This window comes from Mus pahari, chromosome 19 (genome assembly GCF_900095145.1).
Source record: "Mus pahari chromosome 19, PAHARI_EIJ_v1.1, whole genome shotgun sequence".
Taxonomy (NCBI): Eukaryota; Metazoa; Chordata; class Mammalia; order Rodentia; family Muridae; genus Mus; species Mus pahari.
The window spans coordinates 2,040,765-2,058,280 of NC_034608.1; the positions used below are offsets into that span (position 1 = coordinate 2,040,765).

A 17,516-nucleotide genomic window follows, 5' to 3' on the forward strand; every position below is an offset into this window, starting at 1 on the left:
CACATGCGCAGCTGCCTTGTTTGTATGTTAGAGCGCAGGACATCAGCGCTATCTTGTAATGGCGAATGTGAGGGCGGCTCCCCACATGAGAGAGTGGACGAGGAAGACATCTGATGTTTACTGCCATTCTCTACATGTCCAGGCACATGGATACCCATATCTGCATGTGTTATGTGTACACAAACAGAAGATTATTAGGAAAGATTAAGCTATTGCAAATATGGAGACCCTCATGAGTGGGTCTTGCAGTGGGGCAGAGAGATTTGGCTCTACTGTGAATGGTGGGTCTGTGGGTAGAAAATGATGAAGGAGATAATAAGATTTGAGGTTGATTTTTTTTTTTTTTTTTTTTTTTTTTACATGAGACGCCCAGTCCCCCCTCACATTGTTGAATGGTGACTAGACATCACTTGGGGGTAGGAGTAGGGTGGTTGGCATATAGAGCCCTGTCAAAGGGTGGGGGGCTCTTGCTGAACTGACAAGAGATTGCTAAAACTCAGCGCTCAGGGTTGGGAAGGGGGTGTGTGTGAATATCTCTGATGTGGATAACCTGGAGTGGACAAAGCCCTGGCTTCCTCCATGGCAGAACTCTTCTGGGTAGTAAATTTGGTGAGAGGGACTCTCCGAAGTTTTAGTCCATAAAGGTCTGGCCTCAGTTGCAGGCAGGAACCCTTCCTTGAACCCTCAGGTCTTTGCCTAACAGGATACCCCTGGCACTGGGTTTGGCATGGAGATTGATGGCTTGGTTGGCGTATCTAAGCTCTGGTTGGCTCTCAGGGACTCTGTCACCACCTGGCTAAACTGCATTACTGTGTAGTGTACCCCCATGGATGGAGCACGTGGGTTCTCTCCTGCTCTGCCAAAGCAGCTCCCCATTCGGGAGCTCTATCCCTGAGACAGCCTCACTCTTGACCCTCCCCTGTCTCGCTGTGCACGGAACAGGAACCCCCATTTCCTGCTAACGGTATGCTTCTGCTTTTTCTGACCACAGATTCTTGTAGACAGAGATTTGCTGGCACAGGGCTCTGGTGACTGCGCCACAGTGAAAGTGTAGTAGGCCAGATGGCTGCAGAGCCCACCTCTTGGCTCTAAGAAAGTTTGTAGATCTCTGTAGCTCCTTATACTTTGCTGAGGTTTCAGGCCTCTACCCCCGTACCTGCAAAGTGCCTCCATCCCCCTGGGAACTCTCATTTCCCCGTAGGATTCCGACATACTTTCTATTTAGAAATTGTTATATTTTCTTTTGGTTCTTCAGATTTGTTTTCAAGTTTTAGCCACAGTGCTTTAATTGGCAGATTTTAAAGAGCATGATTTCAAAGTTGACATTTAAATGCAAAATTAAAAAACCGGTCTAGGTTGGCCGGGCATGGTGGCAGCTGTCTTTAATCCCAGCACTCAGGAAACAGAGGCAGGCAGATGTTGGTGAGTTCAAAGCCAGCCTGGTCTACAGAGCTAACTACTTTCAGGCTAGCCAGGACAGTTACACAGAGAAACCCTGTCTTGAAAAATAAACACCTTTAATCCCAGCACTCGGGAGGCAGAGGCAGGTGGATTTCTGAGTTCGAGGCCAGCCTGGTCTACAAAGTGAGTTCCAGGACAGCCAGGGCTATACAGAGAAACCTTGTCTTGAAAAAAAAAACAATAAATAAATAAACAAACCAATATGAGAGAGAGAGAGAGAGAGAGAGAGAGAGAGAGAGAGAGAGAGAGAGAGAGAGAGAGAAATCCTGCCTTGAAAAAAAAAGGAACAAATGTATTTTGATTATATCCACCCCTTCATCCCACACAATAGGTACTCCCCAACATGTCCGTCTTCCACCTCTGTGTCCCCTGTTTTTGGTGTGTTGTTGTTCTGGTAACCTAATATGTTCCATGAGTGCTGCCTGCTGGAATGTGTACTGCTTGGTTTTGTGCCGGCGACCATGGCTACAGTGAGTTCATGAGTGTACCTGACAGTGCTCGTCCCCAGCCCTCCAGACCTTCCGTTCCTTCCGTTCCCTCTCCTGCACTGTGCATCATTCTCTGCACCCTTGCTGTCGGAGTCATAGATATGTCCCATTTAGGGCTGAGCACTTGGACCAGTTAGAGGCCTGCAGAAAGACTGGCTAAGGTTGAAAGGAACACTAATCTATGGGTATATGCATACTCGAAGTAGTTTAATACCTTCATTGAGCAAAACAACAGTGGTGTGTTCCCCTCTAGGTCCTATGATCTCCAGAGCCATGGGCTTTTGATGAGGTTTCCAGTCAGAGCAGTTAGAACCTTCATGCCATTAGATACCAGTGGGCACATCTTGCCTAGGAACCGCTGGGTAATACTGAAAAACACAGTGCTTCCTGTTGTGCTAGGCAAGCACATAGCCACTGAACTACTAGGGGATGTTTTCAAGTGCAGTTAACTATGAGCTTGGGAGAGTACTTGCTGAGCATGCACAGTGATTTATGAGCTTGGGAGAGTACTTGCTCAGCATGCACAAGGTCCCGGGCTCAGTCATTCTCCAGTACCAGAGAATAACAAATCTAATGTGGAGACCTGGAGACAATAGCATCAGGCCCGGAGCAGCCTGGCTATTGCCATTCCTGGTTTCTCCCAGAATTTATAATGGGCCAACCTTGTTCCTTATGTAGCTCCACCAACCCCCTCCCCTGGAGTATTTTTTTTAAAATGGTAATTATGTTCGCTAGTGACTGTTAAGGGTTGTTAGCTATGGGGTTGGAGAGAGGGCTTAGTTATTACAAGCATTTGCCACTCTTCCAGAGGACTGGAGTTTGATTTACCCAATTCTAGACCATCTCCTGTTTTCCTTGGCACCAGCATGCAGGAGGTACACATGCAGACGAAACACCATACACATACAACTTAAAAAGAAAAGACCCTGGGCTGGAGAGATGGCTCAGCAGTTAAGAGCACTGACTGTTCTTCGAGAGGTCCTGAGTTCAATTCTCAGCAACCACATGGTGGCTCACAACCATCTGTAATGGGATCCTATACCCTCTTCTGGTGTGTCTGAAGACAGCCACCAGACGAGTACTCATATACATAAAATATACATATTTATATATGTATATTACATATATATGTATATTATATATTTATATATGTATATTTTATGTATATGTATACAGTGTACTCATATATACATAAAATAAGTAAATCTTTAAAAAAAGTTAAAAGACCCACTACAACAATGTATTTCTTTTTCTTTTTTTAAAAAATGATTATATTTTATATATACAGTGTTTTGCCTTCTTGTATGCTTGCAGGCCTGAAGAGGGCACCAGATCTCATTATAGATGGTTGTGACCCACCGTGAGGTTGCTGGGAATTGAACTCAGGACCTCTGAAAAGGCAGCTATTGCTCTTAACCTCTGAGCCATCTCTCCAGCCCAACAAAGTATTTTGGAGTTAGCCACAGTTAACTCAATGTCAGGTTAGATGGTACACTACTGTAATCCCAGTTGTCCAGAGAGGCAGGAGGGTCAAAAGGAACACCAACCCAGGCAACTTAGACTGTTCCAGAATGAAAGAGCCAAAACAGGATCATAGTTCAGCAGTAGAGCCTAGCATACCTGAGGCCCTAGATTTAATCTCTAGTTCTGACAAAAAGTATTTCGAAGGGAGAGGTCAGTAGGGAGGAAGCTGGTGGAGTAACATGACCTGTGTGCAATGGAATGTTCAGAACAGCCCAGTCAAGTTATCCAGGACTAGCCTAATCTTAACCTTAGTTAAGAACTGAACTCCATCTATGTCTGGGAGAGGTGGGCTCCTGATGTCATAGGGAATGATGTCATGGGTGGGTGTGGCCTCCAGAACACCCCTGTGGAGGCTTGCAATAGAAGTGTGATACTGGGGCCCCTAGGGACATCTGGGTGTTATTCAGAATGTAGAGCTGCTGCAGAGTGTAAGATCTTTGATGCATTTTTGTCTCAGTCGAGCTCTCCTGTCTCACTGGTATAACCATTTCATTTTATTCTGTTAGTGAAAAAAATGGGTTTAATATTATTTTTTTGTATATATGTTGGACTGCAGGTGTGTGTGTGTGTGTGTGTGTGTGTTCTGATGTATGTGTGGAGATCAGAGGACAATTTATAAAGTTGGTTCTGGCCTTTCCCCTTGTTGAGGCAGGGTCTCTTGTCTCTGCCACTGAGTTGTGTACTCCAGGCTCATTGACCCCTAGGCTTCTGAGCGGTTCTCCTGTCTCTGCATCTCAGTAGGAATACTGGAATTGCATATGTGCCGCCCTACCAAATCAAGCTTTTTACATGAGTCTTGTTGGAGATCAAACTCAGGTTGTTGGGCCATCTCCCTAGCCCTAACCAGTACCCCCTTTATTCCATTTCCTTTAGAAGAAGCAGAAGAAGGTCATGAAGTGTCCCACGTCCCCTGAACCCAGTGGAGCAGTTAAGCCAGAGGCTGCCACACTTGAAAAACAAGACAGTGGAGGAAGAGTGGCTGCATGACAAAGGGCCAGAAATGCTACTATTCTCACTCCAATTCTTTGCTGTCCCCTTTTCTTTATATCTAAGAAATACCTTTACTAAAGACCCCATGTTTATTTTTCCAGAGACTTCCGGGCTCACCACTCCCATTATAGGAGCCAGGTGGTGTTGACCCTTTATTCCAGGACTGAGGAGGTAGAGGCAGAAAGGTCTCTGTGAGCTCCAGGACAGCCAAGACTACATAGACTTTATCTCCAAAACCAAAACCACCACAAGGAACCTGATTCTTTACAGGGACTAAGCTTTAACAAGAAGTGCTATTAGACCCTGGGATGCTACCAAGGGCAAGAGCAACCGCTCTTGGGAGGCACAGTCTCTGTAATCCCAGCTGCCCTGTGGTTAGGCCTGCGCCCGTGTCTTCTGCCTTCTGTAGAGCTCTGCTCTCCTGTGGTCGCCTTCTAGTCCTGGTTTTCGCAGTTGCTGCAGGTTATGTACTTACATCTAAAGCATCAGACCTAGGACCCACAACTAAGAGAAAGAGGCATCCCCCATTCTGGGTGTTAGTTCCTTAGAATGCTGGGCTTTCAAGTGCAGTATGGTGAAGCAAGCCAGTGCCTCTAATCCCGGCACTACTGAGTCTCATACTGAATCTTGAGAAACTTAATTCCAGAATAGTTATTGCATTGAATTGAGTTTTGGCTTGCCTTGTGCAACAGAAGGAGCAAGAGCTTATCATGGTGCAGAGTTTGGTGCAGCTCGTTGGGAAACAGCAGGGACCCAGGGTAAGCTCTTTCTGGGTGATATATTCAGACAGGAACTCACTTTGCTAAAGTCTTATTGTCATAAAACTTAGTATGTCCCATGGTTTCCCCACTCTGCTCCCAGCTGGACATGTGCACTTTGGTCCATATTCTACTCTCTCATATATTCTTTCATCCCCAGGGTGCTCTGTCTCATCTTTATAGACATATGAGGTGGGGCGGCAACCTCTCAGTACCTGGATGAGCAGACACTGTAGTGGACTGCATTGAGTCTTCTCCCAAAGCCAGGCAGTGCCTCAGGACATGGTTGTATTTGAAGACAGGATGATTAAGTTGACATTAGGTGTTACTGTATACTCCAATCCTGTAAGTCACATATTTTCATTAAAGGACATCAGAACACTATTAGGGGAGGAAGGGGAACAATAAGAACAAAGAGGACGGTTTGGGGTAAGTAAGAATTGTGGCTTCAACAAAAAGGTATATATGAAAACATCATAATGAAGGCCAAATATATGGTATAGAAGGTTAAAACACTTGCTCCAGAACACAGAACCCACATGGTGAAAGGAGAAAACTTCAGCAACTTGTCTTTTGACCTCCAAATGTTCACTGTAGCATGTATGTGTGTGTGTTCTGTGTAAGTATACACACTAAAAACAATTAAAAAATATAGAATAAGAGGCTTGGCCCAGCAGTTTAGGGGAACTTGCAGAATATTGGAGTTGAGTTTCCAGCACCCATTGTCAGGTGACTCACAATCCCTTGTAACTCAAGTTCCAGGGATTTGATATCCTTTTTCCTGTCCTCTGGACTCAAACACACACACACACACACACACACACACACCCCAAATAAAAATAAAAAAGTTCATATGGATGTTATCAACCCATTACTTTATATGATATATATATATATATATATATATATATATATATACACACACACACACACACACACACACACACACACACATATATACACACTCACATAATTCATATATATGAAGAAGAAGAAGGAGAAGGGATGAGCTCAGACACAGGTGCATAGAGGGATGACTACAGCACCATATACAAACCAATTAAATGCCTCAGGAGAAACCAGCGCTGACATGTGACTTTGAACTTTCAGCCTCTACAACAGTGGGAACATGTATCTATGCTGTCAAAGCCACCGATCTGTGGGGCTTTGTTACAGTACTGACTGTCACCCTCACTGTCCATCGATTTGTATACAGTCACACTCCCATACCTCACTCTCTGTTACCCAGCTCAGGCTTGTCCCTCTCCCAGGTCTTTGGAGCCTCACCAACCTTACTGCACCTCTTGGTGGCCTGTCAGTGGGCCACTTGCTGCAAAGCCTAACAACCTGAGTTCCATTTGGTCTGAACTCATGGAGAAAACTGACTCCCTCAAACTGACTCTGACCTCTATACTACTGTGACAGGTTTCCTTTGCTATCAAAATAAAAACAAAAAACAAAAACAACAAACAAACCCAGAACAAAAAGCAAGCAAACAAAAAAATCAAGTAGAAGTTACGGGGCTAGAACTTTGAAGACATGATATGAAACGTTCACATTTATTTTGGATGTGTGTGAGCGTGTGTGTCTGTCTCTGTCTCTGTGTATGTGAGCATGTGTGTATAGTTCAGAAGGCCCCTTGGAAGAACTGGTTTTCTTCTACCACTTGTACTCCAGGAATCACACTCAGGTTATCAGGCTTGTAAACAAACACCTTTGCCTGATGAGCCATATCACTGGCCCTTTGGCTTTTATTTTGTTGAGACAGGTTCTCTATACAGCCCTGGCTGTCCAGGATCTCACTCTGTAGACCAGGCTGGCCTCGAACTCATGGAGAGTCACCTGTCTCTGCCTTCTGAGTGCTGGGATTAAACTCATGTGTAACTTTAGTTTTTTCAAAACCTATTTTTTAATGATCATTCTTAAATGCTTTAACCTCCCTTTTAGCCCACCACCCACCAGAGATAGTGGGAAAGAAAGGATGTAGGGAAAGTGGACCTGTTTAGAAAGGTTCTTTGGAGCAACTCCTGTGTTGTCTGGAAATTCAGTTCACAGGTCAGCAGTGGCAGCTTGATCCACTCGCAAACACTTCATGGATGCACCAGCAGTCTAGTTTGATAGAGTCACGAATCAGCAGTGGTGGCATTATCTAGCAGAGACAGCCACGCCTCAGCCTCAGAAGAAGTCAACAATAGGGAGCAGGAGGAACACTAGAAGAAATTCTTTTTTTAAAAAAAATTAGATATTTTCTTTATTTACATTTCAAATGCTATCCCGAAAGTTCCCTATACCCTCCCCCCACCCTGCTCCCTTACCCCCCACTCCCACTTCTTGGCCCTGGCATTTCCTTGTGCTGGGTCATATAAAGTTTGCAAGACCAAGGAGCCTCTCTTCCCAATGATGGCGGATTAGGCCATCTCTAGAAGAAATTCTTGGGTGTGATTCTGTCAGGGAAGACACGAGACCCACAAGCGTTGCAAGCTAGCCATACCAGCAAGCCAAGCTCTGTCTCAGCCACTGGCCATCCAGTCTTACTTATACCCTCCAAACATGTGTCCTCCACGTGACTTACCTCAGCACGTGTCTTGCCTCAGCGTGTGCACCTGTCTCAGCTGATGTCACTGTGCCAATCAGCCTGAGTTCATGGAAGGGGGGGGGGGGGGGGAAAGGCTGAGGCAAACCACCAGAAGTGTTTTGGTGTGCTTCTCTCTATGGAGTCCTGATGGAAATGGAGCTCAACTATGCAGTGTAAGATGGACCAATCCATGTGTGTTAGGAAAGAATCCATCATGTGTGCTTTCACATGCTTGCTTTAGCAGAACATCTTTTCTCCTGTGTCTGTTTCAGCTAAATGTTCCTTTACATGTTTGCCCCAACAAAACACCATCTAACTGACTTTCCTAAGAACCTTTAAGTTTCCACTTCACCAATGTTTCACCATGATCAGCCCCCACTTTGGCTTTTGAAACAGGGTTTTACATATCTTAGGCTGGCTTCTTTATACTGCCGAAGATGACTTTAAAATTGTGACTCTCGCCAGGCGGTGGTGGCACACGCCTTTACTCTCAGCACTCGGGAGGCAGAGGCAGGTGGATTTCTAAGTTCGAGGCCAGCCTGGTCTACAGAGTGAGTTCCAGGACAGCCAGGGCTACACAGAGAAACCCTGTCTCGAAAAGCCAAAAAAAAAAAAAAAAAAAAAAAAAAATTGTGACTCTCCTGCCTCCACCTCTCAAGTTCTGGGATTATATGTTTCACCTAAAACTTTCATTTTCATAGTGCTGGGATTTGAACCTAGGACCTCGCAAATGCTAAGCAAATGCTCTACCATGGAACTATATACCCAGTCCTGCCCTCACTCTTTTTTGTTTTTTGTTTTTGGTTTGGGAATGAGGATTGAATTTAGGCTCTCTTGCTTGCTAGGCAGGTCCTCCTTCACTGAACAACATTTCCAACCCTCTTTTTCTTTTGAGACAGAGTCTCACTAAGTTGCCCATAATTGCCTTGAACTCACTTTAAAACTCATCCTGGTCTTGAGCTTATAATCCCTCCTGGCTAATCTTGTCACCAAGTGTTAGAGTTGTAGTCATGAGTCACCATTTTTGGCTGTTTTGCTTGCTCTTACCATGCGCATGCTTAGCCCTCTGTTGCTTATTTAGGCTGGATGGCTGTGTTTAAGAATGATATTATTTCTATGTGTATATGTGTGTAAGTATGTATGGAAGCCAGCAGAGGGCACTGGATTCCCTAGAGCTGGAGCTTCAGCGATTGTGAGCTGCCTGCTGTGGTGCTGGGAACTGAACCTGAGTCCTCTGGAAGAACAGCAAGTGCTCTTAACCACTGAGTCACCGTCTCTCTAGTCTCCCCTCCTCCATCTCTTATGTGAGTCCTGGGGATAAACTCAAGACCTTATGCCTGGCAAGCATATACTCCATTGAGGTATCTCTCTCCAGCCACCAGAGTGCTTATCATTTAACTTAAAAATTAGCACTTTAGTAACCACATATATCTACCTGTAGTGAATATTCAGTGTGGATGTATGATGATTTGTGATGTTGAAAGTAATAGGTTGAGGCAGCATATATACACATTTCTTTTTACTATTGATATAGGTCTTATTTCCCAGTCATTTAGAAAATCAATCACCCTGCTTAGTCGTCTCTAAAATTTTAATTTATTTATTCTACAACATCACACACTAATATTATAGCAGATAAAAAGGAAAACATTCAAAGTAAAATTTCACAATATATGAATGGGAACAGAAATATAAACATAAATTCCAAAGAAAAACAATCATAATACTTTATATTAAAAATGCTATTTCTTCTAAACTCCCCAGGGCCTCCACTCTCTTGAGGATGGGGCAGGGGTGGAGGGAGAATAAAATATGGAGTGTAAAAAATAAATTAAAAAAAACCCAAAACAAAGCAAAACCAAACCAAATGGCATTTCCTGTAACTAGTTAGTATTCCTAAGGCCCTCTATACATTTCTGTAATGCTTTTGTGTTCTGTGTGTACCAGACTCAAAGTCTTAGCCAGTTTATGAGTACTCAGCGACCACCATAGCAGCTTTCATACCCAAGGGTTAGTCCCCTTATTGGGGGTTAACTGGAAGTCCAAAAATGCCTGGATTTGTCACAGGACAGATACTCAGGGCTTGTTTTTGATCATCATCTGGATAGGAACTTGCTGGAGAAAAGAATGGGCGAAATGGATCCGTGTCAGGAATTTCAAGGAATGTATAGATATGGGAGCCATCGCTAAGGTCCCAGAAAGAAACACCCTTCTCTAGCATGTCAAGGAAAATACCCACTCTGTGTAGCCGAGGGTTCACAAGTAGCACAGTTAAGGGATCAGTGCTGGCAGAATAGACCTTTTTTTCCCTCACACCCATGGTCCAGAAGCCGTTTTTTTCTGACAAGTAAATAGCCTCTTTTCGATTAATGGACTCTTTGCAAATGCCTATATCCCATTCTTTGCTGGTTCCCACCACTACCTCCCAGTAATGGCGGCCTGAAGTGAACCGGGAAGAGCCCAGGACACAAGGGGAGGTGTGGAATCTTTCTGCACATTTCTTCCGGTTTTGCTTCTGAGGCGTATGGTAGACACTCAGCAGGTCATCAGAGATGATCAGGTGGTCCTGGGCTGTGTCCACATCCAAGGTCATGTTTACTATGTAAAGAAAATCCAGTAGTTCAGCAAAGATATGAAGCCAGCGTGGACTCTTTCATATGTACGGCAAAGGCTATTTATACCTCACTTTTATTTAATTCTACTTTTTAAAAGTCACATTTTGTGGAAAATTTCAAGACCCTCCTAATTAGGAAACATTTTATATAGCATAAAAGTGGTTGCCCCCCCAAATTTGTTTCTCCAAACCACACCACTATTTGACATATGTAATACTTAATATCCGAAGGGCAGAAGATACAGTACTTATTATAGAGTAAGAAAATATGATTTTTTTTGCAGTCACCTATTTAATCTTGTTGACTGGGAAATTGGGTTCTTTAAAAAGCGTTTTTCACTATTTATACATGTGTGTGTATACCACAGTTATGTATATAGGGATCAGCTTGAAGGTTGGTTTCCTCTTTCTATCATGTGGTCCCTAGTTGTCAGGCTTGACACAAGACCTGTCAGCTGAGCCTCCTCACCAGCCCTGGGAGTTGCATTCTAAGACACGTTTATTTTTTTTTAATAGAGTTATATAAAAAAAATAAAGATGATTGGGAGATAGGCCAGCTGAGACTTGAATTCAAGTCTCAGAACTCATATAGAAATGTCAGGTGTGGTGTTGGGTGCACACTTATGATCCAAGTGCTAGATAGATGGAGACAGGTAGATGTCTGAGCTTGCCAGCCAATTAGCCTAGCCTAGCTTCTCCCCCATCCCCCCAAAACCCCAGGGTGCATGGCAGCTAAAGAATGGACAGCTGAGGCTGTCCTCTGGTCTCCACATGCACATTAATGCATACAAACCTACATATAGAACACAAAGAATTATTGCTTGGAGACCTGAGTAGGGGCAGGTTAATTTTGGAGAAGTCAAGATACAGGAAGGAAATGTCCATGCTCATGAATGTATATGGTGGAGGCTGGCTTGGAACTCATATAGACCAGGGTAGCTGTGAACACACAAGAGTTCCACCCACCTGGTTCTGCCTCCAAAGGGCTGGGATTAAAAACACACACTTGATGTATATGTTTGGTTCCTGGCAACAGTTCAGACCGGAAGTTGCATGGTGACATGGTTTAAATCTTGAGTGTGTCCTCTAAGGGAAACACATGGGTTCAGAGGGTCAGATAAACTTGGAAAGGAACAACTTGGTGACCTTCACAGTAGCCCTTAAATACCAGGACCTATGAGAAGAACTGCTTATCCCAATGAAGTGAGCGTGGAGCCAACATAAACCTCAGACCCTTTTGACTAAAACCTAGTGTTTCACCTGGCTCTTGTCCTAGTTTTCATTATCTGCCAACTTGACATAATTGATGTAGGCTGGCCTATATTTGGGCAGGTGGTCTGATCACCCTGCCAGAAGACACGTTAGCAAGCAGTTTTCCTCCTCCTCGATTTCCTGCCTTGACTTCTGTCAGCGATGGGACTATGACCAGGAAGTGTAAGCCAAGTAAAGCATTTCCTTCCCTAAGTCGCTTCTGGTCAGTGCTTTAGCATAGCAGCGGACTGTTACTAGGAGAGCTGGGGGGGGGGGGCGGGAAACCTATAGTGTTTGCCAATTGGAGGAGGAGTTATTGAAGACAGAGTATTCTGGAATGCATTTCAGCATCGTGAATACAAGTTTGTATGGAGCAAGCACTAAATAATTGGGCAGGGTATGTTGCCACGTGTCTTTTATTCCAGCACTCAGAGGTGGATTTATTTGAGTTCCAGGGTAGCTAGGTCTACACTGTCTCAATAACAACCTAAACAAAGCAAATAACAGAAAAATAAATTGTTCCCCCCAACACACAGCTGATATTTTCGACGGAGTTATGCAAAAAAGTGCACCCATTGTATCCACACATCATGTAGCTGCCAAGAATAAAGAGAATGAGAAAGGACCGTGTACATTCCAATGAGCCTGGGGTTCAGGACTCCAGTAAAGTCTAGACTGGCCTCTTGACCTCAGCCTCTTTACATACCACTGGGCGATGATAATTTATTTTAATTGCATACCTTTCTCTAAGAAATAACAGCAGTGCAGAATGAATGTGATATAGGAGATGGTGAGATGATGGCTCAGTGGGTTTCAATTCCCAGGCTTTCATACACATACACATATAAAGATGGAGGGGGAGAACAGATACCACGAAGTTATTTTCTTGAGACCTCTCCCCTCTACATGACCTCGAACACACACATGCACACACAGAACCAGACATTATTTTCTGCAGCACTGGAGTAGAAAGCACACGGGGTAGCCCTTAGGTCCCGAGTCTGTCTGTAACTAGACCTAACTACACGATCATCCGATGACTTCCACCACTCTACCTGGGAGCCCTGAGCACCTGGATGATTTAACCCATCACAGTGCTTGCCGATGCTTTCTGTACATCAGAATCACCTGGAATTTTTGAGCTCTTCAGATCCTGGGTCTCACTGTCAGACACAGGCCATATTCACCAGTGCTAATCACAGTGCACTGTGAGTTAACAGTATCAGCACTGCCTGAGTTGTGTCGGGAAAACCTTGAAAACCTTGCACTACAGAATCAAAATCTGCCTCAAAGCAGTTTGTCAGGTCATTGACATGATCAAAATCGAAAAGTTATCTTTTGGGGTACTGTCATCAAAATAAACTCAATGTGGAACCATAGTTTAGATTTTCTTATAAATATATCAAAAGTAATACGAGGGATAGCTACATGGCTTAGTAAAAGCTTGCTCTGCAAGCTGCGTGATCCGAGTTGGAGCCCGCGGACCCTCATGGAGGAATGAAAGAATTGACTCTTGCAAGTTGTCGTCTAACCTCCACATGGATGTGCTGTGGCATGTGCACCATGCACACATACACTCACACACACACACCAAATGTAATTGAAAAATCTAAAAAGCAATATGAACAATTAGTATTATGACAGTATATTTTACTTAAGATTATTCAAAGTATTATACTTTAATAATATAATATGTATTAGTTATATAATTATTTTATTTATATTTTATTTGTAATTATTACATATAATATAGATATCATTATTTATAATAATATATTATTATTTCAAGTGTTCAATAGCCACCAGTAGCTACCATACTGTATAGTAGAGGACTAGGGCACAACCTAAATATTGTATGCCCTAAAAATTTTCCAGGAGGATGGGGCTGGAGAGATGGCTCAGTGGTAAAAATCACTTGCTGCTCTTGTGGAGGTCCCAGATTTAGTTTTGAGTACTCGCATGGCAGATTACAACCACCTGTAACTTCCATTTTTAGGGGATCTGACCCCCTCTCCTGGCCTCCATGCACACCCAGGTGTGCATGTAGTGAACATACATTCAGGCAAACACTCATACCCACAAAATAAGCAAAGAAAAAAATCTCAAGGTTGGTGTGGTGTGGTGTGATGGTGTATAATACCTAGTGTCAGCACGTGGGAGGTTGTGGCAGACTATCTTCCCAGATACTCCTAGTCTAGACTTGGGGAATTGAGAACTGCTGTGCTTTGGGGAAGAATGAAATTTTAGGTTCCCGACTTTAGCTAATGTTCAGAATTTAACAGGGAGATGTTGGGAAATTGGTTTTTCCAGAGCACCTTATGGGTTTGGAGATGTTTGAAGACATCTTACCTTGAAATATCTTCATACCTTGGTCCATTGTCAGAATAAAATTCAGCTCTGGCTCTAGGTTTTTGATCTTGTTAACCAGGGCCCCTAGCTTTTTAGCAGGTATGATGTCTTCTTTCAAAGAGACAACAGAGCAAGTGGGGCACAGTACACCATCCCCTTCAGGAGTTTTCTCTAGTGAGTCAAGGCACTGGAAGCAGCAGATGTATCCACAGTTCAAGTACACGGGACTTTCCAGCCAACGAAAGCAGAAATAACAGTTACTTATCTCTTTAAAGAGATGAGCCATGGTCAGTGCCTGAGGGGGAAAAACATACGCAACAATGAAATTGTCTTAAGCTGAATGACTGTTAGATCTTGGGACATTGGCATCTTTGCACTGGATGACATGAGACTATCACAGTCAGTAGTAACAGGTTGTAAAATCAAGAACAAAACACAGATCTAACTGACTCATAACCTTGAACTTCTCATAATTGAAATGATAGCTCAATTATGAGAATGGAACAGATACAATTCTTCCCTGACCTTGCAGTTGAGGGGGTGAAAGGGTCTTTACCTAGATTGTCCAGTGTGGCAGTCATTAGCCCCCATGGGACTGTGGAGTACCTGGAAACAGGTGTATCTGTCTTTATTTAATATCTTAATATTTGTTGTTGTGTGTATATGTGAGGGGAAGTGTGTGGGCCATGACGCATGTATGATGGTTAAGTGACAGCTTGTAGAGTCAGCTTTCTCCACCATGTACTGTGAGTATAAAATACATACTCAGCTTGAAAAATGAGAGAAAGAACACAAACTATTTTATTAACATTGATTAGCTAATTACATGGTGTATTATACAGATTGAGATTTATTTTTCTTATTTTTAGTTATGTATACTTATATGTGTCTACATGTGGGCATGTGTACATGAGTGCTGGCGCCCAGGGAGGCCAGAGGCGTTGGGGCTCCTGGAGATGCAGTTATGAAGAGTTGCACATTGCCATGTAGGTGGGTATTGAATGTGGTGCCTCTGTATGAGCAGCCAGTGCTCTTAACCTCTGAGCCATCTCCAGCTCTCCAGCTCCTTAATTTTTGATATTGAAATAAATTGAGGTAAATTATTCCACTTTACTTTCCTTACCTTGATAATTCGAAAGTTTGTCATTATATATGTGGGTCATGTTCTATTTCTACTGGACAGTGCTGACCTTGACCCAGGAATGTTCCGACTCCCTTGTCCCACATGGATATTGAATAAGCCCACGGGAATAATAATGTCTCCCACCTCATTTAGTCAGTCAAACCCTGGTTGGACTCAAGAGAATGAAGACCATTATTCCTCCAGGCCGGGTGTTGAAAGTCTCTGTGTCACCTTGTACTGCTTAAGTGAGGGGTCCAGTGTCCCTACACTGCCTGGTATGGGCTAGCTTCAGACAACACTTGCAGAGTTATAAGTCTTGCCTCTGTCCCTAGCCGAGAGCAGAGAAGTGAAGAAGGTATTGCTTAATTGTGCTCACCTCTTCTCTGCTGGTCTCTCTTCTGGCCCCCAGCTGAGCTGTACCCACCTCCATGAGGTATTTATTGGTGATACCACTTCCTGTCTTACTCCTCACCTGTCTCTTCTTAATTCAATCTGATTTCAAGTTTGGCTTAAATGAGATTTTTATACAGTAAAATCCATTTTACTTAAAAAAACGGTCAGGCATGTTTTCTCATCAGTTAGATGGAGGATAGGTGATTGGGATTTGAGGGCAAGAATACAAAAACTGGGAGATGGAGGGACCTGATGGGTGGAAGAGGTTTAGATTATATTCAGTTGGCCATTTAATCATTTCCTCAATAATCTTTTGCTGGTGTGTGCTGAGCACTTAAAAAAAACAACCCAATACAATGACATCCATTTTAAATAATGTTTTTACGTTTGTTTGTTTGTTTGTTCGTTCGAGAGTATGAATGTGTGGCACTGCGTGGACGTGGAGGTTGGAAGACAGTTTTTGGGAAGTGGTCCTTTCTATCATGTGAGTCCTGGGAGCTCAGCTTCTCGGGCTTGATGGCAGCCTCGGCTGTATAGCTCAGTCTGGCTCTCAGCTTCAGACCTTCCTGGATCAGTTTCCCCACTGTTTCGGTTTCAGGTATTTGCTACCAAGCCCAGCCTGAAGCACCATTTCGAAAAATCCTTGGACTCTCTGAGGTAATAATGCTTGTTCTCAGCGGTGGTGACAAACACCAGGTCTTATGCACGTGAGACAAGAGTTTGACCTTTTGCCTGGGACTGTGCTGTTGGTTAGCAGGGCACCGGGATCAGGGTTGTTCACGAAAGAGAGCAACACAGGGTTAGTGGATTGGACCTTTTTAGTTCCATGATTCAATCTGGTATGGGAGAGCAAGGCTGGATCACAGATGCCTGCTTTATTCCATAATTCTCGTGTCGTTAAGTCACAAGCAAAGCCAACAGAAAGGCTTCTATTGGGAACAGTTTTGGTGGCGTATGTCCAAGATCCCACCCAGCACTTGGGAGGTAAACGCTGGAGGATCAGGAGTTCAAGGTTATCCTTGGCTATGTAGGGAGTTTGAGGCCATCCTGGGCTACATGAGACCCTACTTCAGAAAAACAAAACCAACCAACTCACTAGTCAATCGACTCGCCAAACAAAACACAGTGATAGGGGCAACGAGTTTCTAGATGGTTAGGGTATGGGGGTTTCCGGGGAGTGGGGTAGATGAAGACAGCAAGAGCACTCTTCTGCTCTTCTGTAAGATTGCTCTATACATCTATTTGTCTGAATCCCCCTTTGCATCCTTTCTATTAAACCAACAAGTATGGTTATCCCCCAAAGCTATGTGAGTCACCTGAGCAAAGTGTTTTCTTTTTTTTTTCCCAACTGCAGGAGACCGTGGGATCCTTGAGTTTTAGCACAGCCCAAATAGCCTCCAGCTTGAGATAGACATCTGCAGTAGGGGCAGAAAGCTGGAGGCAGCTTAGTGTGTTCAAGGTCACTCTGGAGTCTGGGGGAAGGGTGCTGACTCTAACGCGGGGCAGCTGTGTCCCATGGTAAATGGAGACAAATTTTTTTTTTTTCAGGTGATTTCTTTCCCCCTCAACTCTTAGAGTGGAGAGTGTAAGGCTGTATTGATTCCTCCTCTGTGTAATCAATCATTGCAGGTCTAGCCTGGCGCTACTCAGCTGAACCTTGGCAATGGGAACTCTCAGCCTAGCTGCCGAATGGGCCTGACATGTGAATGCTTTCCGGAGAGATCAGAGAGAAGGGGCACAGGGAATTTATCTCATGGGGCCCCCTTCTGCAGTGAGTTCTTGGCGTTAAAGGCAGAAAGATTTACCCCCATTTCAGGTACAGGGCTTTCTGAAGATAGGTTGAGCAGATGGGACAGCTGCGTTGAGCCTGTTCAGTGTCAGGGTGACTTAAATGCGCAAGATGAGCCGGGCGTGGTGGCGCACGCCTTTAATCCCAGCACTTGGGAGGCAGAGGCAGGCGGATTTCTGAGTTCGAGGCCAGCCTGGTCTA

At 44.0% G+C, this 17,516-nt stretch overlaps 1 protein-coding gene across 2 annotated transcripts; it reads right to left on the bottom strand.

Annotated features, from left to right (window-relative positions):
- Nucleotides 1–9,380: 9,380 nt before the first annotated feature.
- Nucleotides 9,381–15,551, bottom strand: LOC110337026 (ret finger protein-like 4A). Of its 2 annotated transcripts, none has more exons than XM_021219770.1 (3): nt 15,278–15,551; nt 14,011–14,305; nt 9,381–10,394 (listed from the first exon to the last, which is right to left on the bottom strand). In XM_021219770.1, exons 2-3 carry the CDS (start codon nt 14,294–14,296, stop codon nt 9,817–9,819), a joined length of 864 nt encoding a protein of 287 aa, XP_021075429.1. In that variant the 5' UTR covers nt 14,297–14,305; nt 15,278–15,551; the 3' UTR covers nt 9,381–9,816. The 2 variants fall into 2 exon arrangements, with proteins under 2 accessions (XP_021075429.1, XP_021075428.1); XM_021219769.1 differs by having other exon boundaries at nt 9,383–10,394; nt 15,510–15,545.
- Between the last annotated feature and the right edge of the window lie 1,965 nt (nt 15,552–17,516).